We start from the raw sequence: 23,306 nt of genomic DNA, 5'->3' as shown, positions 1-23,306 counted from the left end.
TAACTTAACTCCTGATACTCCTATCTTTTTTTGCCTCTTTCTTTGTGGTTTGGATTTTTTTTTTTTTTTGTCAGAGTGCAAACGGCTTTATATCTGACATCAGATTTACAGTCAATCTTTTGGGAGCTCTTTATTATGAATGAGGTTGAGCAGAGCCCAAGAAGATTCCTGTTTGTATGACTGTTCATCCTAGCAGTGGATGTTTGAACCCTCCCACCTTTCAACCTGTTGTCTCATTATGCTTCATCTGTCATCTCACTCACACATACATTTACTTATGCCACTGTGACAAAGTTGATAAAATGAAAACAAACCATCAGCTTTGGTTAAGTTTGGTTTTATTAACATCAACATGACCAACGCAGTTTTTGCATCATCCATTTGCTTAATTAAAGACATTAACATATTTAGTTTATAATCACTGACATGATCTTCACTGTTAGCAAGTACAAGAGTTCACATCACAATGTAGCTGGAGCAGCAGTGATCTATCAGTGGAGGATCTTTTATGATTGATTGACTGCATGACTGATTGGTTATATTGACTGACAAGCCATTGATTAACCACCAGGGGCCCAGCACCTGTAAAGGGCCCAGGCCATAAAATAGAAGAATATAGAAGTGCATCAGCATAAATTGTTGACTTTGCATTGCATGCCACAGTGTATGGATTACTTTTCTTCCATAACAGTAGTTGCCTGCTTATGGCAATGGTGGTGATATTCAAGAATTTCAAACTGTAGCACAATTGCACACACACACACACACTGGTTTGAAGTTAAGTGTCCCTTATGATGATGTTTGCATGCTGAACAGACTAGCACTATCTTCTTCATTTCACACATTGAAACATTTAATAATTTCTGTGTAAGTTCTGTGACAGATCTATTGCACAAAACTATGTGAAACATTTGTGCATCTGTCAATACAATGAGGCCATTGTACTTCTGTACTGGTTCATGCAGAGGCCTGATTTGTTAGTAGCCTATAGAAATATTATTTTTATTAGAAATATAATATTATTGACTTTGTGATCTTTGTGATCATTGCTTTGGGGTGGGCCCTTGAGTCTTGTTGCCCAGGGTACAGAAAAGTATTACAGTAATATGGCCCTACTGACAGGTTATATCAGACCACTTTATGATATAGAGATCACAGCCGGTTTACTTCAGTATTCCTTTAGACTATTCATTCTGTGGAGTGTAGTAGGTCGGAGTGCGCCATTTCTCGAATTGAACTGTACTTAGTGTTTGTTTGAGGTATTCAATCATACTCTCTCTGTTCCTTTGCCTGTTCTGAGGTGTGTACTCAGAATCTTCTCTTTTGATTTGATTTTTAACTTCTTGCTCATTCTTAAGTAGATTGCTCAGGCTCTCAGCTTCAGCACAGTTGCCATAAACCCAGCCCTTTTTTTCATCTGTCTGCAAACCAAATAATTCCCCACAGGATTTACAAGGCTTCATTTTATCTCCAGTGGACAGACTAAAGGCCTGGCATTTGACACCCTTTGGAAATGTGATTGTTCCATTAAAATCTCGATTGTCATCTGTCCCTTTCTTTTTCTCTTCCCTTGAGTAGGCCATCACTGCTTCAGCTACATAACCATCCCAATTGCTCAAACAGGCAGCAGCTATCACAATTCTTCCAGGATTTGGACCTGTAGTGGACATGGAGACTCCGTAGTAGTACTTGTTAGCACTGTTGGGAGGCTGAGAGACACACATGGTGGTAGACATCAGAAACTGCTTTCCCATCCTGTTGACAAGATCCATCAGACTCTTCTTTATTTGGTCCACTTTCATTTTTCCTTCCAGCTCACTGATGATATCCCTCAGACTTTTCTGTATTTGGCCCACAGTTATCTGTTCCTCCTCCAGCTGTCTGATGATATCCATCAGACTTTCCTTTATTTGGCCCAGATCCATTCGTTCTCTCAGCTGTGCGACGATATCTTCCAGGGTTTCCACTGTTTGGTCCTTATTCACTTTTAGGTCTCTGACGATATCCCTCAGCTTCTGCTTTATTTGGTTTTCATTCTCTGGTCCTTCCAGCATCACAATCTGGAAGTAGTTACACATATGAAGATTTTTACAGCTGCTGGACAATTTAGCCAAGTGGTTTCGGAAGTCTGACCCCAGTCTTCACATGTGGATACAAAGGGTCTGACACAAGACTAATGGATGGTCTTTTTTCATGTTTTCCTTGTGTCACAAAACAACAACAACAATAAAAAAACATTAAATATTAACTATATTTTAAGGCTCAAATAAAGAAATGAGTCACAAAAGAACAAAAATGCGAGTAAAAAAAAAACACTGTTGAGCCTGGATTTTTCTGTGGATATTTTGGTGTTTCCTTTAACCTACAGTGTGTATACATTTTAATATATGGTTTTATATTTCTTTTAATATCTTGGTTGCCCTATATTTATAAAAATGTATATTTATATATTTTTTTACCAGTCCACCACAGTGTGCACGGCATGTGTGAATGTGTTTGTTTGTATGTACTGCTGCTGTAACCCTGCAAATTTCCCTGTCGTGGGATAAATAAAGGCATACTTTACTTGTACAATGTAAAAATAAACACATGTGTAAGTCGGGTAGAAAAAAAAGAAAAAGAAAAGGTGACCAGTAATCACTTTTCAATAGAGCTAAATGTGATGATGTGTTGCTGTTCATTTCAGTTTGCACCACTTTACATACTGTTATCATATGTGACAATCAGTCTGAGCTGTGGAAGGTTAATAATGTAGGGTGTTGTGAGAGCAGCTGTAAGAGGTGACATATTTAACATTAGAACAAAGCTGAATTTATCATTCTAGCTTGGAGTGAAAGTCTCTTTATTTATACAGTATGTACTATTATATTTGTTTTTTTCCAGTATTGGTGCTTTTGATTTATGTCAACAAATTTGATCTGTTCTACTATTTTATTTTTCTTGCAAACATCTGATGATGAATTGTTTTAATATTTGTTGTTAGCCTTTCGGTCTTCTGTAAACTACTTTTATTTACTTGTATAAAAGGTGCTGTAGAAATGAAGTCTGATTAAAAGGCAGGAAAAATGAAGTTCTACAGTGTAACACACAGTCCATATTAGATCAATATCTTACCATGTCCATGACACAGGAGAATGGACTCCGCTTAGGCAGCTGAGTGGAGTAAAACTTAAAAGGCCGAGGGTATTCCTTCTTCAACTCTGTCAACATCTCCTCGTCATTGATGATTTCCTCTTCCTTGTAGCGGATCTTGTTGACTTGTCCCAGGAAGAAGATGCAGTGAAGTATCTGTAAAATAACACATGTAAATTTATAATCATAAAATTACGTATACGATTTAAAAAATAAAATCCAGTCTAACCCACCTCATCCACTAAATGTTTAGTAGGCCTACTTCTTGGAATTTGGTTATACAAATCCAGCATCATCACGATGATGTTGAAGGCATTTTCTCTAACAGCATTTTGATCTCTCAGAAATTCTTCTTGTCTACAAAATACCAATAAAGTTTCATTGTAAGTCACAAACACATCACAGCAGTGATAACTTGCAGTGCAGCAGAATCAGCTCACTCACCTCTTCTGCTCAGCCTCAGTCATCTGGGGGAAAATACATGACAACAATTAGATAAATCACACAAGACATGATTAAAATCAGGATTTCAACACAGAGTTTAGTGGTGATAGTGTCAGTACCAGGAGAAAGCGGCTACTCACCATCGCTGCAGTCAAAGTCCTTATACAGAACGTCTCTGCCGCAGTGTAAGAATGAAAGAGAAAGTAAAATCAGTGTGAGGCAGCGCCCTACACTGATGTAGCCTAACATGTGACTTCCAGTAACAACCAGCCTGTTATGGACTTTGATGAGTGAGGCAGCAGCACCCTATACTGATGTACCATAGTATTCCAGTAACACAACCAGCCAGCTATACTGAAAAACCAGGACTTTGACATGTGATAAGCAAGCATTTTTAATAGAAGCTCATTTAAACTCTGAACATGACTGATAACATGTATTTTTCCAGATTGAAGATGTGCGTAAAGGTCTTCTCTGCTCTCTTCCTTTTAGCACAGTGCCATGCTCGCGCCATTATCTGTGGTAACAGGTTTCCTGTGTCGATCCAACTATCCTGAAGGCCTGATATAAACTTGAGCATGATCAGTATAAACTCAGTGTAAAACAGCATCTGGATGTTGCAGAAATCTAACAGAGGGTAGATATAACTTAAGTCATTAAATGTTAATTACTGTAGGTGGAAGACATATCTGTTGTGGTATCAGTTTCATGAGCAAAATAAGGTCAGATCTTTTAGGAGTGGAGAAGAATGAAACGGAAGACTTTGTAGTTTAAGAAGAGGACACTGACACAAATAGGTCTTAATTATGTAATTTAATCACTTACTGTAGTGAGCACATTTTATTGTGAGTATATAGATTATGGCACAAAATAAGCAGCAAAGTTTCTAAACAGCAGGAATTCAAACTTCAATTACATGAAGCCACTTTTGTCAGTGAGGCAGTTTTTTTTTACATGTGGGTGGAGTTTTCCTGCTTCCTTTGTAGTCAGTGTTCTCTGGCTGTTTGCCACAGTCCACAGAACTACACATTCACTCACTCGGAAATTACACATGTTTAACTTTAACTAACAGAAGCAGGTGGAGACAACTGACATGAAATGTTGAACTGTTAATACCCTTACTTATCATCTAAGTAGCACATGCAGGATGGAAAACTCTGGATCAGATCAGGCACCCAACATCGCTTTCACATCCGTAGTAAATATGCGATGTCTGAGGAGGAAACATCATTAACATGCTATTTCATACACAGAGTGCATTTTATTTTTGATTATGATGATTTCTGTTGATCTGTTGATTAAATGATGAATGATGAAGGCTTTGGAAACACATCCTTTACTTTGGGCAACACCAGAACCTAAAGAAAAACAAACAAACAAACATATAATTACCATGTATTTATCAGGTATTCACTGTGTGAGGCTGTTTGTCTCTATATATTGGCCCTGCAGGTGACTTGGGACATGACCAGGGTGTAGGCTACCCCACCCACACCCTGTGTCAGTTTGGCTCCAGCCTCATGACTCATGACTATGTATCTCTATAGCAGGCATCTGTGATTCTTTTGGTCAACTCAATAATAAATATAGGCTATGCCAAGGTTAACACTTAAATTATACAAGAGGTTCATGGGTCTGGGGGGCAGTGTTCATCTAAGTTTGTAAAATGTTGAAAAAAAGGCATTGCATTTTTCTATACACTGGTATGTGACTTGCATTCTATAAATAAAAGTTATAAAAAAAAAAAAAATTAAAACATTGAGTTATTCACTGGGCTCCACACAGACAGAAACAGGCTTTTCTTTAACTTTACATGTGCTACTTTGGGCCTTTGCAAGTTCGAAGCAACTTCATTCAGGAATTATGCTTTAATCTTTAATACTATAATGTTGATATTCAGTATCACATCCAGACGAACACCCACCTATCTGTGTCCTGCTCCTTTGAGACTTGCCAAAAATGCAGCCTTTTTTGATTGAACCAGTTTTTGATGGTCTTCCTCCAGCTTCCTTCCCACTGGGCCCTTCTTCACCTTTTCCCAGTCCTCCTGAGTCTAGATCACAGCAGAAAAATAAACATTTGTCAGCACAGGCGATCAGTCATTTTCACGAGTCCCTGTGAATGATGTAACTTCTCACCATATTTTTGAAGGCCTCTCCACGGTAATAGTTTGTGGATGCTGGATACTCCATTCCCTCATCAAACAGCTCCTGCATGTCTGAAGCCACCAGATGCAGGGCCTCTCCATCGTAGGCGTACACCTTTTTGTCCTCACAGGTCATCACAACAAGCTGCTCACATGGACATGAGGTGCCCCCCACCACACCTAAAACCTGCATGTTCACTACATCGGGGAGGTAGAACTTCTCCCACCCGTTCACCTCATCATGGTTCCCACGGTACACGGTGTCTTCAAGCCCTGCTACTTTCAATACAGCACCAGCTGGCTTATTCAATTTTATAATCTCGTCTTTCTGTCTTGACACAAGGTTTGACACCCATTCCAGGTAAGCTGCACCTGCAACATGAGATGAGAAATGTGTGAAAAGGTGAATTATAAAAGGTTTAACAACAAGGTTATCAGAGTGTGTGGGGGGAAGATGTGTAGACAACCTTCTGCTCTGTTGCATTGCTGCATATCAGGCATAACAAAGCGATCGGCCACACTGAAGGACAAGAGACAGAAAGTTACAAAAGTAGTGACAGTAAAAATGGCAGGTTGTGAACGTAAAAATACTATTTTGACAGCTCTAACATGAACAAGGAAAATAAAGGTGTAATGTAAGAAAAAAGATTTCCAAGTCTTTTTTGATTAGAAAGGTTTTATATATTGTTGAAGTAGCCTAAGTGCTCTGTCCACAGTGGATCCTAACCCTGAACATTTGCCCACATCAATCTTGTCCTACATGAGTTTTCATTTCTACCTCTCTGAACAAAAATAAAATGGTCTTGACAGGTAGGCCTACCTGACTCCAGCCATCCTGGTTCTCTGTCACCTAGAAAAACATAGCTACATGTCATTAAAGCAGTTCTGGAAAAATGCACATAGCCTACTTTCATATGAGGATAAATCTAATTGTGTTACGAATTCTTATAATGTATTCGTAAGACAATAGATTATGCTGTAAAATGCAATTTCCAATAGAACTTGGTAAATCAACTGTGTAAGGTAGGCTTAAGGGGTTGAGAAAATGTATAGCCAGTCTAACTCCAATTCAATTAATCAAGTAGGTTATTAAACTGATTAAGAGACTGCAAAAAACGTATCATGCACTTTACTCTAAATCATCATTAACAGCCACCTATTCACCGATAGGCTACGGCAAAAACGAAAGTAACGGGAGGTGTTTTAAAACGAAACTAACAAGAATGACACAAACAACAGAGGCCACTGTTAGCTATTTGACGTAGGCTAAACTAATGAACTTACACGATCAACTCTAACGTTACCTCAAACAGAAATTAGTGATAAGATTTAGGTTATTTTTCACAACACGACTCCATTAAACTCCGTAAAGTGCGTCATCAGTCTGCATCACCTACCACACGTTCCTACAGAGCCCTCTGATCGATAATAACAATACATCCATGCCTCTGATGAACATGTTCATTATAAACAACTCCTTTCAGCCTACTGACCAGCCCGTTGTGTTGTTCCGTGTGACGACGACGCTCCGCACCGTAAATCGGCGATGTTCGGGTGTTTCCGCTGCAGCTCGTGTCCACGTCTTATTTTTTCATGCAGTCACGTGATTATATGACTCAGTCAAGACTCACTACACCGTATTTCACTCTGTTAGTGTTTACTGTTTTTTAATGTGTGTTCAGCATTTCAGTTGTATAGTCAGAATGCAAACTTAGAAAAGGAGATTATGGACAAACACAGTTCACTGTAACCTAGCCAGTCATGACACTTGGAGGAAGTGTTAAAAACCTAGATTCCTAAGGATGTTGATGGACGTGCACCTTATCAACACACCCATCATCTGCAATGTAAAATCTCAGTTTACTCACAACCAAAAATATCCTGCTACCTATCTGGCTCAGAATCAGTTAGGCTGCTGTTCTAGTAAAGAAAAGGTTAGTTCTACAGTCAGTTTGTTCTCTCCTATGCCTGTTCAGATCAATAGGCAAGGCAAGGCAATTTTATTTGCATAGCCCAACAGTTTGTTGGGTAAAAAAAAGGGTATAGCATCATAACAATCCTCTGGCCTTAGACCCCGAGGAAAAACTCCATAGAAAACCCTTTTAACAGGGAAAAATTGGAGAAACCTCAGGGTGAGCAACAGAGGAGGGATCCCTCACCCAGGATGGGCAGACGTGCAATAGATGTTGCTTACAGACGAGAAAACAGTTTTAGCACAGAATATGCAAAACATGAAAATGGTTAACAAAAGAGTGAGTCACATGTTTTATGTGGGAGCTGAAGGAAAGGTCCTGGTCAAAATGACGCCAAAGGTTCCTCATAGTTGTAGAGGTCAGGGTGATGCCATCTAGAGTAGTGATCTGATTAGAGAAAGTGTCCCTGAGTTGTGTGATTTGTATTAATATAATAAGATAATTAGATAATGAATGATTGGATGATTAAAAAAATGAATAGAAGTAGTAATCATGTGTGATGTGATGTTTTAGTGCTAAGTGCTGTAACTCTTTGAAAGAACACAGTGTGAAGAGATATACTTTAGAGAGAGAAGAACAGGTTTGAGCATATATGTTGAAATAAACAACTTCTTATGAGGAAAATTAATCTCAGGGTGCTGCAGAAGAAGTGGTGAGGGAAGCAGAACAGGATGTTGTCTCTTTTCTTTAACGTTTGCAGAATGACCAAAGCTGACACGGAGGCAGGCAACTGTGGAGTCAGATAACATGAGGAGGATGACAGCATCATGGACCGATCAAAAAAGACTCAACCTACATTTGATAAGCTTCATTTGTGTAAAATATAAAAGACCGGGTCAGGGAAAGAGAGGTTGTCAGACTTTGTGAACTGACACAGCTGCGTGTTGCTGTCAGGGAAACTTTTGGCCCTGGGCTCTGTAAAACGATCCTTTTTATTCTTATTTGCTTCTTTTTATACTAGTTGTAATAAATAGTATAATAATAAGTAGCAAGGGACGGGTTAGGGTTAGAGGACATCCAGGATTTAATGTCTTTCAGGCAGTCTTACAGATTGATGAGGCGGCTTCTATCATCTGGCTCAATAGAGTTTTCTAATTCAAGATCTGTCAGAAAAAAAATCTTAAGCCTCTTAAGTGACTGTTTGAAAGGTGAAAGGACAGCTAGTCGAGGGTTTTAGCAGTGTGTCTATGAATATTCTCATTCATCCAGGTCATTGTTCTCGCTCTCTGAAATTGAATCGAAGATGTTTCGCCACTTATCCAAGGGGCTTCATCAGTTTGTACGCATCGGTCTCACTAGTAGTCTGACCAAGACAGTGGAGTAAGACCCAGATACTTAACCTCTGTGGTTGTGTTCACCAAAGTACCTGTGAAAGTACTGGTTCCACTTGACCTCTGTTGGTATCCCATGTGAGCGACAGTCGTTACTAACAGTTGTTAGGGTCAGGTGTACCCCTGGTGAACGACAATCGTTGAGGGTCATTAATTGTTGATTCTCCCTGATTGGTACAGATGAAAGAGCAAGAGCCACATTGTAAATGGGAGATAGGTGGTGTCTCAGCAATGTCAAGATTCTGGACAGAGAGGACAGATGTTTCGAAAGAGGAGTAAAAGGAGCGATCTGTGGAAAAAAAAACAACCCTTAACAGGGGAGGGGGTCTGTCTTAAAAGGAGTGTGCCTTTTCCTTTAGATGGGAATAGACAGCTGAGACTGGACCTGAGGAGTTTGCCCTTCTGTGTGGGCCATGCGTTTGTTTAAAGCAGAAGTAAGTGGTCCGGTCGTTTTCGCTAATGCTGCGTTCCAGGCAGGCTTTTGAAATCGTAAATTACAGCTTCAAGTCACAACTTACGACTTTGTAGCGTTCCAGGCAACCCACTCATGTTTTTCCGACCTGTTTTACCGGTGAAAGTCACTATAACGGCCACTCGTAACTTCCGACCGGTGAACTCGTACCAGATCGAACTGGTATGACTTCACGGTCGGAAAAATACGAGTTTCCTTGAACGCACCATAACAGTCCTCGTCCCTACGTCGCCACATTCACGGCGTCCCTTGGCTGCACACAGCCCTGCATGCCGTTCTCTCTCCTCATTGGATAAAAACTGTAGGATACGATAAATGTTTTCTCCTGGGCTCAGAGCAGAGCAGAGTGACTGACAGACCCGTGTTTCAGACCAAACACTCTATGTAAGTGATTGCTGTTGGAAGATATAACTATTTAAGACTTATATTAACACAAATATATCACTTACTTCTGCTTTAAAGGTTGTTTAGTTTCCCCAATGTATAAGTCCTTGCATTTTAGCAGTGTGTTGTCAGGACACAGAAATGAAGTTGGGGAGATATTACACTTTATTTTTGCATACAAGAAAAGCCCATACATGTTTGTAACAAATCACAATAAGACCCATTATGATATCAAGATATATGAATAAGTCCACCTTCAAAATAAACACAAACTTTAAGTTACATAAAGGTGAGAGTATAAAGAAATGGTGACACACATTTACAATGAGAGTATTAAAACACACACACACACACACACACACACACACACACACACACACACACTTTATAATTGATCCGATTATACAGCCCAATCATGACATCTACTGGTCAAACAGATCACTACAGATAAACTCCATACACCAGATAAATCTTGGCAGAGAAATGTTACACTTAAAAGAAAAAATGAAATATAATCCATTTAATCTTATCTGATAATATAATTCAGATAATACCCCTGAAGCATATTCTTACAAGTTCCTCAAAAATAATGCACTGGCTTTCTTCAAAATTCACTAACAAATACAAGATTTTCTTTTACAACTTTCTTGAAAAGGATAAATCAACACTAATATCCAGTTAGATTTTTTTTTTTTTGGGGGGGGGGGGTTGGCCTTTTTGCCTTTATTGGATAGCACATAGTGAGATAGACAGAAAAGACGGAGGCAGAGAGAGGGGGAATGACATGCAGGAAAGGTCTGCCCGACGCAGGATTCGAACCGGGGATGCCTGCGTTGAGGACTGTAGCCTCTACATGGGGCGGCCACTTTAACAACTGCGCCACGCACCGCCCCCCAGTTAGATTTTTTACTCTTCATCAAATTTCCTCTTTCTGTGCTGTACCGCTTGCGCTTTCTGCGGGGTGTAGAACTCAAATTTACTTTTATTCAGTAATCTAAATTTCCTTCTATGCAGTAATCCCCTTAGAGCTGCACTCACCTCCTCTTTAGCCCTCTGCCTGTTTTCCTCTGTCCGCATTGTAGAATTCAGCATTGTTACCCTTTTAACTTGTTCCTCTTTTTCAAGCAAATTGCTCAGGCTCTCAACTTCAGCACAGTTGCCATAAGGCCACACCTGTTCTTCAGCTGTGTCGAAACCAAACAAATTCCCACATGATCTGCAAGGAGGCATTTCATTTCCTGTGCTGAGACTGAACGTCTGACACCTGACACTCTCTGGAAGTGTGATCGTTCCATCAAAGTATGATTTCTTTCTCTTAATTGGATAGTAGGTCATGACAGCATCAGCTACGCAACTGTCCCAGCCTCCTAAACAGGAGGCAGCAACCATGATCCGCCCAGGATCACGACCAGCAGTGCACATGGAGACTCCATAGTGTCTGATTGAATGTGGGCTCTTATCCTTCTGAGAGACACAGATGGTTGACGAGATGAGATGTGGTATGGAATCCCTCTGCAGTTTATCATAGATTTGTTGGAGCTTCTCTATTATTTGGCTTTCTTTCCATTGTCCTGTCGCCTTGACAATCTGCAAGAAATAACAAATATCAAGTTGGTTTGATCCCCACAAACACAGTATTGTTCACTGCATATTGAGCTCCATTAGTCATTAACTGTACTATTTGAATATGTTAAAGTGACAATATAATCTATAATCTAGCCTTACCATTTCCAGCAGACAGGAAATGGGACTTCGCCGGGGTAGGTGAGAGGAATATTTGTCAAAAGCATTTGAGAAGATATCTCTCAACTGCTCTAACGTATAGTACTTATTCTCAATCTCAATGTCATTTGTGGAAAAGTCTGGGAAATTGATCTTTCCCAAAAAGAAGATGCTGTGAAAAATCTGTAAAGTCAAAACACAGGTCACACACAAAATACGCAACAGTGTCAAACATGAAGTCCAAAAACAGGAAATTTGCCTCCATCAGACTTACCTCATCCACCAACTCTGAAAAATGTCCCCGTGTTTTGTAATTCAGTTCCAACATTTCACTGATAATTTTTGTGGAATTTTCTCTAAAAGCAGCCTCACTCTCTGTAATTTCTCCTCTAAAATCACAAGACATCCGTTTAGAAAAGTGAGAAGCAAAACACATCTTTAACTACTTTGTGTTTGTTTAAATCAGTTTGACTCACCTGTTATTTATTTGTTGATTATCCTGAAATGGAAAGGATACATGACACATTACAACACTTATACACTACACATTTTTACAAATACAAATTAAACAATATAAAAGCAGCTACTCACCATTGTAGGTTACAGGTAAATGAAACTGAGAGAGAAGTTAGGCTCCTCCCTTCCTCCTGATTTCTTAATGTAATGTGAAACCAAATTGTGATTATTACCTGTGAATCGCTGAATGGATGACGAAGTGATGATGTTGCTTGTTCGACTGGAATGTTATGGAACCAGTTCATGTAAAGAGTCCTGGGTGGAGTATGGCTTTAATGTTTACATCACGAACAGGAAATTCAGGACTCCAGCATGAATTCATATCTGCATGAGGTAGACAAAGAGTTTTCTGTTTCTGCCTTTATGTTTGGGTGTGATGCTTATACTTTTTGAAACCTTACCTTTAGTCTCCCACCTGCTTGGAGACTGGCATTTAGGGGAAATTTGTTGATTTCATCCTTACAGTCCAAACAAATACATGATGTAGCCTACAAGGAGGCACATAATTTCATTGCGTCACACTTGCTGCTTTGTACTTGACACTCTTTGGAAGTTTGATTATTCTTTCAAAGATTTTCCTCCCTGAATAGCAGCTAATAATAGCATCAACTGTAAGATCGTCCTCGGAGCACACGAGGCAGCGACCATGATACTCCCAGGATGACATTAAGAGGTGGACATGGAGACTCATTGTATCTGGTTGAATCTGGGTTGTCATCCTCCTGGAAGACACAGATGGTGAATGAGATGGGGACAGTTCAACAGTGATGTCTTGCATCATACAGGTAGCTATTGTTGTGTTTTCTTTCTTTTGTCCATACACGAGGACAAATCTGCAAGTAGCACTGATTACTAGTAGCCTATGTTTAGATCAAGTCCAAATTAATCCCAAGTTTATAGGTTTTTGTTTTGTTTTTTGTTTTCCTGTAGGGTAAATTAAACAAAGAGAGAAGCAAAGGACCTCCTCTCATCCACTGGATGAATTCAAAATATGTACAGATTTACTGACGTACTAGCTAGAACTGGTTTGCTCAGGTTTCGCTGTCACTGTGTGAATGTACGAGGAGTGGCAGAAGAAACAAATGGGAAGGACAGATGCACCCATCACATGCTAAATTCTGGTAGGAATTAAGAGTATTTAGACCAAGAACACAAGACTCTAACATTTGTACAAAATACAAAGACTCAAACATGAACTCAAAACATATCTTTATTAGTTTGATGGATGGATGGATGGATTGATTTTTCTCTTGTGCAACAAAGTTGACCTTTGAGGCCAACTTTTAGGCTAACTATGAAAGGGACCCCCAGAAAGGCAAGAGCTTTATCTTTTACTGTCTTGCCACCTTTAATCAGATGCCATGTGTTCTTGTGATACTGTTGTTTGGCAAGCTCAACTTTTCCCAGAAGATCCCTGGTGAGAGGTCTCCAACCTTTAACTGACCCACTGATTCATTTCTTTCCTGCCCAAAGACCATCATGTTGGATGACTCCAGTCCTAGTGGCACCTCTCGCAGGTGGTAGCCAAGATGCTACTATTTTCCAAAGCCTCAAACGTTTGTGCCTATTTTTCAGTCCTTATGAACAGAAGAAAAAGCAAAGCTTCTCACCCAATGACTCCTGGAGAGAGAACAGCAACAGAGAGAAAGGGATGGATGTTGCTCAGCACAGATGCAGCACATAGATGACTGGATGTTTGTTTGGAACTGAGTCTTTAGGCACATGAGCTCATGCATACTTCAAGAAGAGTCAGAGTAAACAGTGAAATGGTTTGTGAGATAGTTAAACTATGAAGATGATCAGACTCAAGAGCTGTGGTGTGTCACAATAATATGACATAACGTAGCTTCATTTAAAGCAGAGGTAAGCGGAATATTTGTGTTAATATAAGTCTTAAAGCTCCAGTTGGTAAGTTGACGAAAGTGAAAGTAAACTCCGCGACTTGGTCGGAAATTTCAAGACAATACTCCGTCAGGTCCCTTTATGAACCTCTGCCAAAGAGTTTATAAACCGTCTTTGCCTCTGCCAAGCGCCCCACACACACACAGACACACACAAAGTAGCCATAAACGCACCCACAGAAGATGTACCGTATCCATAGCACGACGTGTAGGAGCGGCGATTGGCTGCTCCTCCTGCTCCCTCTACCTGACTGGTGGAGAATCGTCGGGCGCGGTGGATTTTGGCAAATACGATTACAGGCTGTAGGTGGAGCCAGAGGAGTTGGATTTTGTCCTAAATTACTCATTTAATGTCTGACCATCAGAATATAGTGACAGTTCCAGCAAATATGACTGAATAATTGTTACCAACTGAAGCTTTAAGTAGTTATATCTTCCAACAGCAATCACTTACAGAGTGTTTGGTCCGAAACACGGGTCTGTCAGTCACTCTGCTCTGCTGTAAGCCAAGGAGAAAACTTCTTGTATACTTCCTTGTATCCTAACAACCTTTATCCAATGAGGAGAGAGAACGGCATGAAGGGCTGTGTGTGCAGCCAAGGGATGCGCGTGAATGTGGTGACGTGGGGACGAGGACCAATAGATCCATGACGAGGGCGGGGGCTGCTAACACCGTCGGCTGACAAGAAGTTAGCCAAAACGACCGGATCGCTTACTTCTGCTTTAAAGTTTCAAATTGGCAACCTTACTTTTATCCCTGAATCAAAGATAATGACGCCCACCTGCACACTGATGGGCGATGTGCGATCACTATTCACTATACATGTAGCTGCTTCGGGTGTGTTGAGTTTAAAGGGATAGTTCACCCAAAATTCAAATTTCACTCATTATCTACTCACCCTCATGTCGGCTAAGGGCTGGGAGAAGTTTCAGAGTCCTCCGGCCTTCTCTGAGTTACAGCGGGGCTCGGCGCAACACTGCATGTCCATATGACGGTTGCGAACGGAGCTCACTTTTCTTCGTCCAAAAAGACACACCAAAAAACATCCAAATACCTCCATAGTGCTCGTCTGTAATGTCCCTCTTGTATTGAAGCCCCGACATGAGAAATTGTTCCGAAAATTAAATAAGTATATGTTTTAAGCTTGTTTGTAGCGGAAGCTCCCAGCACTGCTCTTCCTGGTTCATCCAAATCTCACGCGATTTGCATTGACACCCAGTTCACGGCTCCGCAAATCGCACGAGATTCCGGCAGAGCAACACTGGGAGCTTCTGCTACAAACTACTAAAGCTACTAAGCTTAAAACATATAGGCTACTTATTTAATTTTTTTCGGAACAATTTCTCATGTTGGGGCTTCAATACAAGAGGGACATTACAGACGAGCACTATGGAGGTATTTGGATGTTTTTTGGTGTGTCTTTTTGGACAAAGAAACTTCTCCCAACCCTTAGTCGACATGAGGGTGAGTAGATAATGAGTGAAATTTGAATTTTGGGTGAACTATCCCTTTACAGTAATTACAGTAATGCGACACCTGCTGGTCATTTTCCTGCTTGCCATCGGTTAACATTTCTAAAAAAATAAAATAAAATAAATAATAAATAAAAGGGCAAGATTCGTATGGTTGGTCAAATGCGCATGAATGAAAAAAACAAACATCTCGCCACTGTACCACCAAAAGAACAAACAACTAGGCTACTACTGCTATAAATGAAAGATTTGTAACCGCAATGAAGTTAGTTAGTTATATTTGACAGACATTCGCTCCTTCTCAATAGCCTACATTAAAAATTCATAATATTACATGTGTTTAAATGCAATAAAAACACGTGTGTGTCATAGAGGAGGCTTAGCTCTACCATCCTGTGTTGATTTTGAGTCAACAGGTCACATGACCTGGGAGTTATTGAGCTCTAACGCTCATATTTACTGTATAAAATAAATTAAAAATTCATATAAAATATTACATTTGTTTAAATGCAATAAAAACATGTGTGTGTCATAGAGGAGGCTTAGCTCTACCATCCTGTGTTGATTTTGAGTCAACAGGTCACATGACCTGCAGTTATTGAGCTCTAACGTTTACTGTATAAAATATAATAAAAATTCATATAAAATAGTAAATGTGTTTAAATGCAATAAAAACAGGTGTGTGTCATAGAGGAGGCTTAGCCCTACCATCCTGTGTTGATCTTGAGTCAACAGGTCACATGACCTTGAAGTTATTGAGCTATAATGCTCATATTTACAGTATAAAATAGGCTACATTAAAAATTCATATAGCCTAAAATATTACATGTGTTCAAATGCAATAATAAAAACAGGTGTGTGTCATAGAAGAGGCTTAGCCCTACCATCCTGTGTTGATTTTGAACCAACAGGTCACATGAATTTATTATATATTTTATACTGTAGGCCTAAATATGAGCATTATAGCTCAATAACTCCCAGGTCATGTGACCTGTTGGCTCAAAATCAATAAAGGATGGTAGGGCTAAGCCTCCTCTATGACACACACCTGTTTTTATTGCATTTAAACACATGTAGTATTTTATATGAATGTTTAATATATTTTATCCTGTAAATATGAGCATTATAGCTCAATAAATCCCAGGTCATGTGACCTGTTGGCTCAAAATCAACACAGGATGGTAGGGGTAGAGCACTGGAAAAGAGAGTAACGACACGCATTGGTTCAATGGAAGCGCCTCCTGATGGCGGAATATGGGTATTGCAAAAGCGCCCAAGAAATGACATCTGCATTGTTGGTGAATGAGCAAGTGTGATATTAATTTAAGGACATTTATAGATCACCCACGTTAATAGCATCAGGACCCTTTACAGATAAATAACACATAGGCGAGTAAAAAAAAAAAAAAAGTTTTCTACATTAATGTTTCAATCTACATTTTGTAATAAACAAATTATAAGTATAGTTTGATATGACCAAGACACCTAAAAACAAAAACACGGCCATTTTCATCCATTTACAAGCAAGTGGGCATTGGAGTGAATGAGTTTTCTGCGCGCTTTTGCAATACCCATATCCTGCCACTCGGGGCGCAAAACCCTTACCACGGGAGTCAATGGTGGTGTCGCTACTCTCTTCTCTGGTAGGGGTTACAGCCTCCTCTATGAGACACACTGTTTTTATTGCATTTGAACACATCTTATATTTTCTATGAATATTTAATATAGCCATTGAGGAGGAGCGAATGCCTGTCAAATATCCAACTTAAAACTAACTTCACTGCGGTAGATTTGTAATTCTCCAAAATACAATGAACGTCAGTCATGTAGCCTATTTCTGTTAGAGCTTCATTTTGCTAAACCGAACACCACACCGGCTTTCCACAGTGTCTGAAAGCAACAGTATGGGACCATAAAAAGAGTGTGAGACAGATAGTTTCTCAGGCCGACTGTCGACTGATGCATATTTTCCACATATTTTCCACATATTGTTCAAATCTGCCATAAACCTCAAATTATTAGATGAACTCGTATACAACAAAAACTGGCTTTATTACGACGTTCATTTAGTATATCAAAGATATTCTCTATTACCCATCAACTCTGGACGGATTGCGCATGTGCGCGCGGTTGGCGGAAGCTGTATGTGCGGCAGGCGGAAGTGCTAACGTCCTTTCTGCTCCGGACTGCCATCATGGTGAGTTCGCCATGAGGGTTTAGGCATTTCCAAGTCGAAATTCTCGTAATATATCTCTTTATTCTGGGACAACAAGAGTCGTATGTGTTTGTAACACACCCATACTCATATATGTGGGGTCTACGTTAGAGTAACAAACGTTTAAAGTTGTATCTTAGAGCGTGTAAGATGTCGGCTCCTGCCCGCACTACAACGTGGTCTAACAGACCGAGCGGGCCGGAGCTGCTCGGCGAGGCTTAACGCGTCTCACTTGTTTTGTCCTCACAACACTGACTTAAATCACTTACTACTTATGTTTTGATATTTAAACACACTATATGCTCAGTGTTAAGTGTCGCCCCAGTCTGTGAAGTCGTTAACATTAGCACCGGCTAGTTAGCGTTAGCCGGCCGCAGCATTTGCTCTGTAGCTGTGCAGCGCTAAGTTACACGCCGGAGTCGCTCCCTGCCTCCACCCTGTCCTACTGTCGACTCTCACACACACAGCTCGCGTTTTGTGTCTCTGTGTCCGTGTCCACGTCCACTTCGTTTATCTCTGACGTCCGCTGTCTTCCTCAGGTGTTCAAACGCTTCGTTGAGATCGGCCGTGTTGCCTACCTCTCTTTCGGACCCCATGCTGGCAAGCTGGTGGCCATCGTGGATGTCATCGACCAAAATAGGGTGAGTGCTCTGGAAGACGGCGTATCGAAAAGTGCTGTGCTCTGCCGTGTCTCGGTGATATTGACTGGTTCTCTGTTTTTCAGGCTCTTGTTGATGGTCCCTGCACAGGAGTGAAGAGGCAATCCATGCCCTTCAAGTGCATGCAGCTCACAGACTATGTCATCAAAGTACCTCACAGGTGAGTGGGAATAACAAGCTCTATATATCTGATCTAAATTGTCATGTCACATTAATTTAATATTTCTAGTTATGTTGAGCTTATTTGTGAACGTTGTTGTGCTTTCTACCCAATAACCTGTTTATCAGACTCCAATATATGCAGAAAGACTGTCTTTATGGGTTAGGAGCATTAAATTAATAAGTAAACATGTTGTAGGCTATACACACCTAGTTCTACCAGTCTGTATGTTGATCTGCACATTTTATAGCTTCAGTCAGTAAGGACAGCCCATCTTACAAGAGAACACCAACTGCAGTCTCAGTTCTCCACATGTCCAGTACTCATATCATTTAATACAGAGCTAGCTTTGAATAGGACCTGGAAGTTGTATAAGAAATACTTTTGTCAAATGGTGTGATGTGATGAAATGATTACTTGGTGCGTCTGTCAGTACTTACTGGATGTTCTGGTTCACAGTGCTCGCCAGAAGTTTGTGAAGAGAGCCTGGGAGAAGGCCCAAGTCAACGAGAAGTGGGATCAAAGCAGCTGGGCCAAGAAGATCGAGGCAAGACAGAAGGTAAATACTGTGTTTTAGCTGCTGGACATTATGGACATGTTTACTGTTGGAAGTTACAGAGAAGAGTCTGTGCTTCAGCAGTAGTTTTGCAGTTTCATGTGTCTGCTTTGTAAGCTTTGTCAAGCTTTGTATCTTTTTTTTAGATGCTGTACAGCTGATATTTAAAATTAGATAAAGTGTTGGGTGTTTTCATTTTAGGGCCTCACTGTTATTGTACCACAGATTGACTCGGAGAAAATGTGTAATTATTTTGGAGGGATGAAAATTTTAGTTGCACTGGAGTTTTATTGGCCAACTCAGCATCAGTGTTTCCTTTATTGTTGTTCTAAGCCAAAGTTGTCATGGTGACAAAGTTGGTGATGGGTAGGTAAAAAGACAAACTCCCACCTCAACTGAGGAGAGATGTGAGCAGCTGTGTGGTGTGTAGCACAGCAAAACCTGACAGCTGCAGACAAGTTTTAGACCCACTATTTGATGTGGGATCAGCTGGTGTATACAAGTCCAGAGTTTGATGGCATTTGCATTTTCTATATCAATTATTCATCACACTTTCTCCCCTGGAGTAAAGCCTGAGTTGCATCACTGAAAACTGAACCAAATTGTTTGTGAGGCTGATTAGTCACTGTCAATTTCTGGGTTGAACCTGACAGGTCCTGATACCTTCTGGTCTTGTGATCTATCCAGGAGCTAGACAACAGTAAAAAAACTTCTGATCCACAATGTGTGAAATAGCTGCCTCTCCTCTTTCTGCAGGCAGTGATTTATTTAGAGGAGGCGACCCACCTCTTCCTCAACAGCTACACTGAATTTGAACAAATCTTGAATTGAAAGTGTGTAGCACTGGCTGCTCCCTCTTACAAACTTGATTACTTACATCTGAAGATGCCTGTTATCTTGTTTTGTTTGCTACCTCTCTCTGATAATTAATCTTCAGAAAGTGGAATTGGTTAACTACAAAAAGAAACATCACCCCAGCACCATTCCAGCGGTGGACAGGTTTAATGTTATGACCACGTCCTCCGAGTAGTCTCTGCCCTTTTGGTCTGTGGACCTCTGCTGCACACCAGCATGGTGTAAACGGAGCACACCCACCCACCGTTGATTCCCTCTCTGACAAAAAAAGCATCCAAAACTTGAATTTGGTTTTGATAAAACTGACTTTATCTTCTTGTTTACCTTTGCAGAGGGCCAAGATGTCCGACTTTGACCGCTACAAGGTGATGAAGGCCAAGAGGATGGTAAGTGTAACACAGACGCACACTAGCTGTTGGGCCGTTGACATAAATACAAGATCGATAAGGTGACGCCTGGTTGTTTATTACAAACAAGTGAAAAAATATTTATTAAAATACTATGAAACAAATGTTGAAGTAGCTGCTTAAATACCCTTCTTCCTTGTTATTAATGATTTAACCAGGCTTAATCATCCTTTTACTGTTTATCAGCTTCAAATGTTGCATTTTACAAACTAGTCTTATTGACAAATGAATTGATGTCCTATAATATAGGTGCTGTAATGATATTATGTAATATCATATCCAGATGCTCCCTGACTATTGGTGAAAGTGCACTGAGTGTAAGGCCTCTCACTGATGCTGGATCAGCTCTGATGATGTGATGAGTGTCGGTGCCTTTTCACTTTGCTGACTAAACAGCTGCAGCCAATAAATTTAACAACGGCTGGGTTTGATTTAATTGTGCCAGTGAGTGAGCATCGGTAATAGTGGCATTGTGGAGGCTCCTCCCTTTGGCAGGCAAATGAAAAGTGATTACTTTTCCGGGCTGCGGCTTGATTTAACAGCCAGTGACACTTGATTTGAGCATCCATTACTCTGTGTGAATATTGGTGACCGTGCTGCAGTCTGTGTATATATTTATATGTACATTTTTTTAAATCAATGAACTTTTTCTCTTTGATTCTGCAGAGGAACAAAATCATCAAGCATGAGGTGAAGAAGCTCCAGAAGGAGGCAGCAAAGAAGTGAACAGTTTTCACAAAATAAACTTCCTGCTCAATTGTTCAACTGTGTCTTCTCCTTTCTGTGATGTCTCAGTTCTAGGGTTTTCTACCTATTTTCTATGTACTATGAATGAACTTTATCAACTGTAAAATTGATCAACTCCCTAAGCATAAAATTTGTGGAAATTAAATATCTTTGAGGGACAGTGGAGTGTGTAACCTACTCTTTGTACTTGATGAAATACTCTGACAGAAGTGATATTTTGTGTTGGCTGCTGTAACTGAGCCTGGTTTGACCTGGTAACAGGTTGAGTTGGTCATATTTGCCTCTGGATTATAAACCTAAAGCTGCTCTCTGCTGGTTTTCTGATGAAACAACATATAAGTACTGTTGCTCACCACAGCCTGCAGCCAAACATATTTAGTAGTCATTTCAAATGTAGGAAAAGAAATGAGAAACATAAACCAGGGGGGAAAGGGACTTCTCTCAGCCAAACCATCCAATTTGATTTATTTTACACTCATATTTACAAACATTGCCGTGGTGCAAACTTTCAGTTTTTACCCTTTAAACGCACCGTTTTCTAAAAGATATTTCTAGATAATATACATTTTTAAAGCATTTAAAACTTAAGATTATTTGTGTCAACTGCAATCCCCAGGCATTTCAACTGTTCCCTACAACAGCTATAGTTGAACCCAATAATCAGGCTTGTAAACAAGGCCTGTGCTTTTTTTTCTTTACTGATACTGATCTTGAAACATGTTCAGCTAAAATGTATTTATTTTAAAACCAAAGAGACTCTGCTTGGCTCTAAAATCTATTAAGTGTCACATTAACATTAACTTAAATAATGACATGTTCTGTGCTGATTATCGACTTGGATCTTGGCCTATAATTTAATACTGACAGAATTTAGGATTTATGAAGAATCCACATAAAGGACTTTAGCACTGAAAGTGAGAGACAATTGTCTGATTTAAAAACGTATATGAAGTATAAAGCAAATGACTGGATATAGTATGTTTTATACATTTTTTCCTACCAACACTTTTCTCATTCAGGCACTAGAGGGCAGTCTCAGCCAATAGAGGAGTTTGACCCCTTTGTCTTTCTACTCCAGATGAGAAAACCAAGGTAGCAGCCTTACAGATGTAGGCGCTGTGTACCCAGGGGGCAAAGCAAAAAAACGGACACGGAGCGTTGTAAAAGGTTTGACACCAGAAATGATATCTAGGAACTTCAAGGATTAAAACCTGGGTGGACAACCCGGTCAACCAGCTGCTGGAAAGATACAGGGGGCTAAAACCCCGTTTTGGGGTCATTTTGCTGGCAAAATGATGTAAATGCAAATATTTAGGTACTACAATGGCATAAATAGTCATACAACTATAACATTTGGCAGAGAGTATCTTGACACATAGGGGGAGGCATGAAAAAAAGATTCTGGGGTTTGTTGCAACTCAATTTTAAGATATCTCCCTCAACATCCCAAAAAAGACCAAAAAAAGTACTGTTCGCCTGACAAATTCTCATGAAAATTATTATTTTTCAGCACTTTATGGAGAATATCTATGCTTAACATGTATATAGAAAATTTCCTTAATTCATAAGCTTCCATTTGAAACCAAGCTAGCCTTTCTATCTCAAAAGCCCCACTTGCTGTGGCCAACGGTCTTCTCTATCTATCTGTTCACTTTGGGGAGACCAGAAATAGAATGGTTTCTGATCATGCCAGTTAACTAGCAGTTTTTCACAATAGGTGTTGCATTGTTTGGAGGCAGCCTGTAGCTTTCCAGTAGCTAGTAGAAAGGCTATCTTGGACTCAAATGGAAGCTTATGAATTAAGGAAATTTTATATATATATGTTAAGCATAGATATTCTCCATAAAGTGCTGAAAAATAATAATTTTCATGAGAATTTGTCAGGCGAACAGTACTTTTTTTGGTCTTTTTTTGGGATGTTGAGGGTGATATCTTAAAATTGAGTTGCAACAAACCCCAGAATCTTTTTTTCATGCCTCCCCCTATGTGTCAAGATACTCTCTGCCAAGTTTTATAGTTGTATGACTATTTATGCCATTGTAGTACCTAAATATTTGCATTTACATCATTTCGCCAGCAAAATGACCCCAGAAAGGGGTTTTGGCCCCCTGTAGCTTTCCAGCAGCTGGTTGACCGGGTTGTCCACCCAGGTTTTAATCCTTGAAGTTCCTAGATATCATTTCTGGTGTCAAACCTTTTACAACGCTCCGTGT

The 23,306-nt window shown here is 40.0% G+C and overlaps 4 protein-coding genes across 6 annotated transcripts; 1 reads left to right on the top strand and 3 right to left on the bottom strand.

Moving 5' to 3' along the window:
• Window positions 1-1,184: 1,184 nt before the first annotated feature.
• LOC146978887 (uncharacterized) lies at window positions 1,185-3,722 on the bottom strand. Its single transcript, XM_085790503.1, has 4 exons — window positions 3,577-3,722; window positions 3,366-3,489; window positions 3,115-3,288; window positions 1,185-2,060 (listed from the first exon to the last, which is right to left on the bottom strand). The coding sequence occupies exons 1-4, from the start codon at window positions 3,597-3,599 to the stop codon at window positions 1,185-1,187; spliced, it is 1,197 nt and encodes a 398-aa protein (XP_085646629.1). The 5' UTR covers window positions 3,600-3,722.
• A 652-nt stretch (window positions 3,723-4,374) lies between these two features.
• On the bottom strand, window positions 4,375-7,261 carry LOC146978886 (uncharacterized). Of its 3 annotated transcripts, none has more exons than XM_085791936.1 (6): window positions 7,216-7,261; window positions 6,543-6,572; window positions 6,190-6,242; window positions 5,715-6,094; window positions 5,497-5,629; window positions 4,375-4,934 (listed from the first exon to the last, which is right to left on the bottom strand). In XM_085791936.1, exons 2-5 carry the CDS (start codon window positions 6,554-6,556, stop codon window positions 5,501-5,503), a joined length of 576 nt encoding a protein of 191 aa, XP_085648062.1. In that variant the 5' UTR covers window positions 6,557-6,572; window positions 7,216-7,261; the 3' UTR covers window positions 4,375-4,934; window positions 5,497-5,500. The 3 variants fall into 3 exon arrangements, with proteins under 3 accessions (XP_085648062.1, XP_085648061.1, XP_085648063.1); XM_085791935.1 differs by having other exon boundaries at window positions 7,120-7,233; XM_085791937.1 differs by having other exon boundaries at window positions 5,501-5,629; window positions 7,120-7,233.
• A 1,876-nt stretch (window positions 7,262-9,137) lies between these two features.
• LOC146978885 (uncharacterized) lies at window positions 9,138-12,553 on the bottom strand. The gene is made up of 4 exons (XM_085790502.1): window positions 12,536-12,553; window positions 11,608-11,787; window positions 10,921-11,469; window positions 9,138-9,149 (listed from the first exon to the last, which is right to left on the bottom strand). The coding sequence occupies exons 1-4, from the start codon at window positions 12,551-12,553 to the stop codon at window positions 9,138-9,140; spliced, it is 759 nt and encodes a 252-aa protein (XP_085646628.1).
• Window positions 12,554-17,606: 5,053 nt separating this feature from the next.
• Window positions 17,607-21,111, top strand: rpl14 (ribosomal protein L14). The gene is made up of 6 exons (XM_085791933.1): window positions 17,607-17,691; window positions 18,249-18,350; window positions 18,434-18,528; window positions 18,988-19,087; window positions 20,272-20,325; window positions 21,013-21,111. Exons 1-6 carry the CDS (start codon window positions 17,689-17,691, stop codon window positions 21,070-21,072), a joined length of 414 nt encoding a protein of 137 aa, XP_085648059.1. The 5' UTR covers window positions 17,607-17,688; the 3' UTR covers window positions 21,073-21,111.
• The last annotated feature ends 2,195 nt before the right edge of the window (window positions 21,112-23,306 follow it).

This window comes from Trachurus japonicus, chromosome 11 (genome assembly GCF_045865225.1).
Source record: "Trachurus japonicus isolate A0001 chromosome 11, Traja_1.0".
Classification (NCBI taxonomy): Eukaryota; Metazoa; Chordata; class Actinopteri; order Carangiformes; family Carangidae; genus Trachurus; species Trachurus japonicus.
This window is presented reverse-complemented; position numbering and strand designations above follow the sequence as displayed.

Excerpts from the sequence above, each read along its gene's own strand:
- rpl14 (XM_085791933.1), top strand. Across the intron at positions 18,529-18,987 it reads GTCATCAAAGTACCTCACAG|TGCTCGCCAGAAGTTTGTGA; the intron begins GTGAGTGGGAAT and ends TCTGGTTCACAG. Across the intron at positions 20,326-21,012 it reads TGATGAAGGCCAAGAGGATG|AGGAACAAAATCATCAAGCA; the intron begins GTAAGTGTAACA and ends TTGATTCTGCAG.
- LOC146978886 (XM_085791936.1), bottom strand. Across the intron at positions 6,095-6,189 it reads GCAATGCAACAGAGCAGAAG|GTGCAGCTTACCTGGAATGG; the intron begins GTTGTCTACACA and ends CTCATGTTGCAG. Across the intron at positions 5,630-5,714 it reads GAGAGGCCTTCAAAAATATG|ACTCAGGAGGACTGGGAAAA; the intron begins GTGAGAAGTTAC and ends GCTGTGATCTAG.
- LOC146978887 (XM_085790503.1), bottom strand. The coding sequence starts at position 3,599 with ATGACTGAGGCTGAGCAGAAGAG. Across the intron at positions 3,490-3,576 it reads ACTGAGGCTGAGCAGAAGAG|ACAAGAAGAATTTCTGAGAG; the intron begins GTGAGTGAGCTG and ends GGTATTTTGTAG. Across the intron at positions 3,289-3,365 it reads CTAAACATTTAGTGGATGAG|ATACTTCACTGCATCTTCTT; the intron begins GTGGGTTAGACT and ends GTTATTTTACAG.
- LOC146978885 (XM_085790502.1), bottom strand. Across the intron at positions 11,470-11,607 it reads TTTCCTGTCTGCTGGAAATG|ATTGTCAAGGCGACAGGACA; the intron begins GTAAGGCTAGAT and ends TATTTCTTGCAG.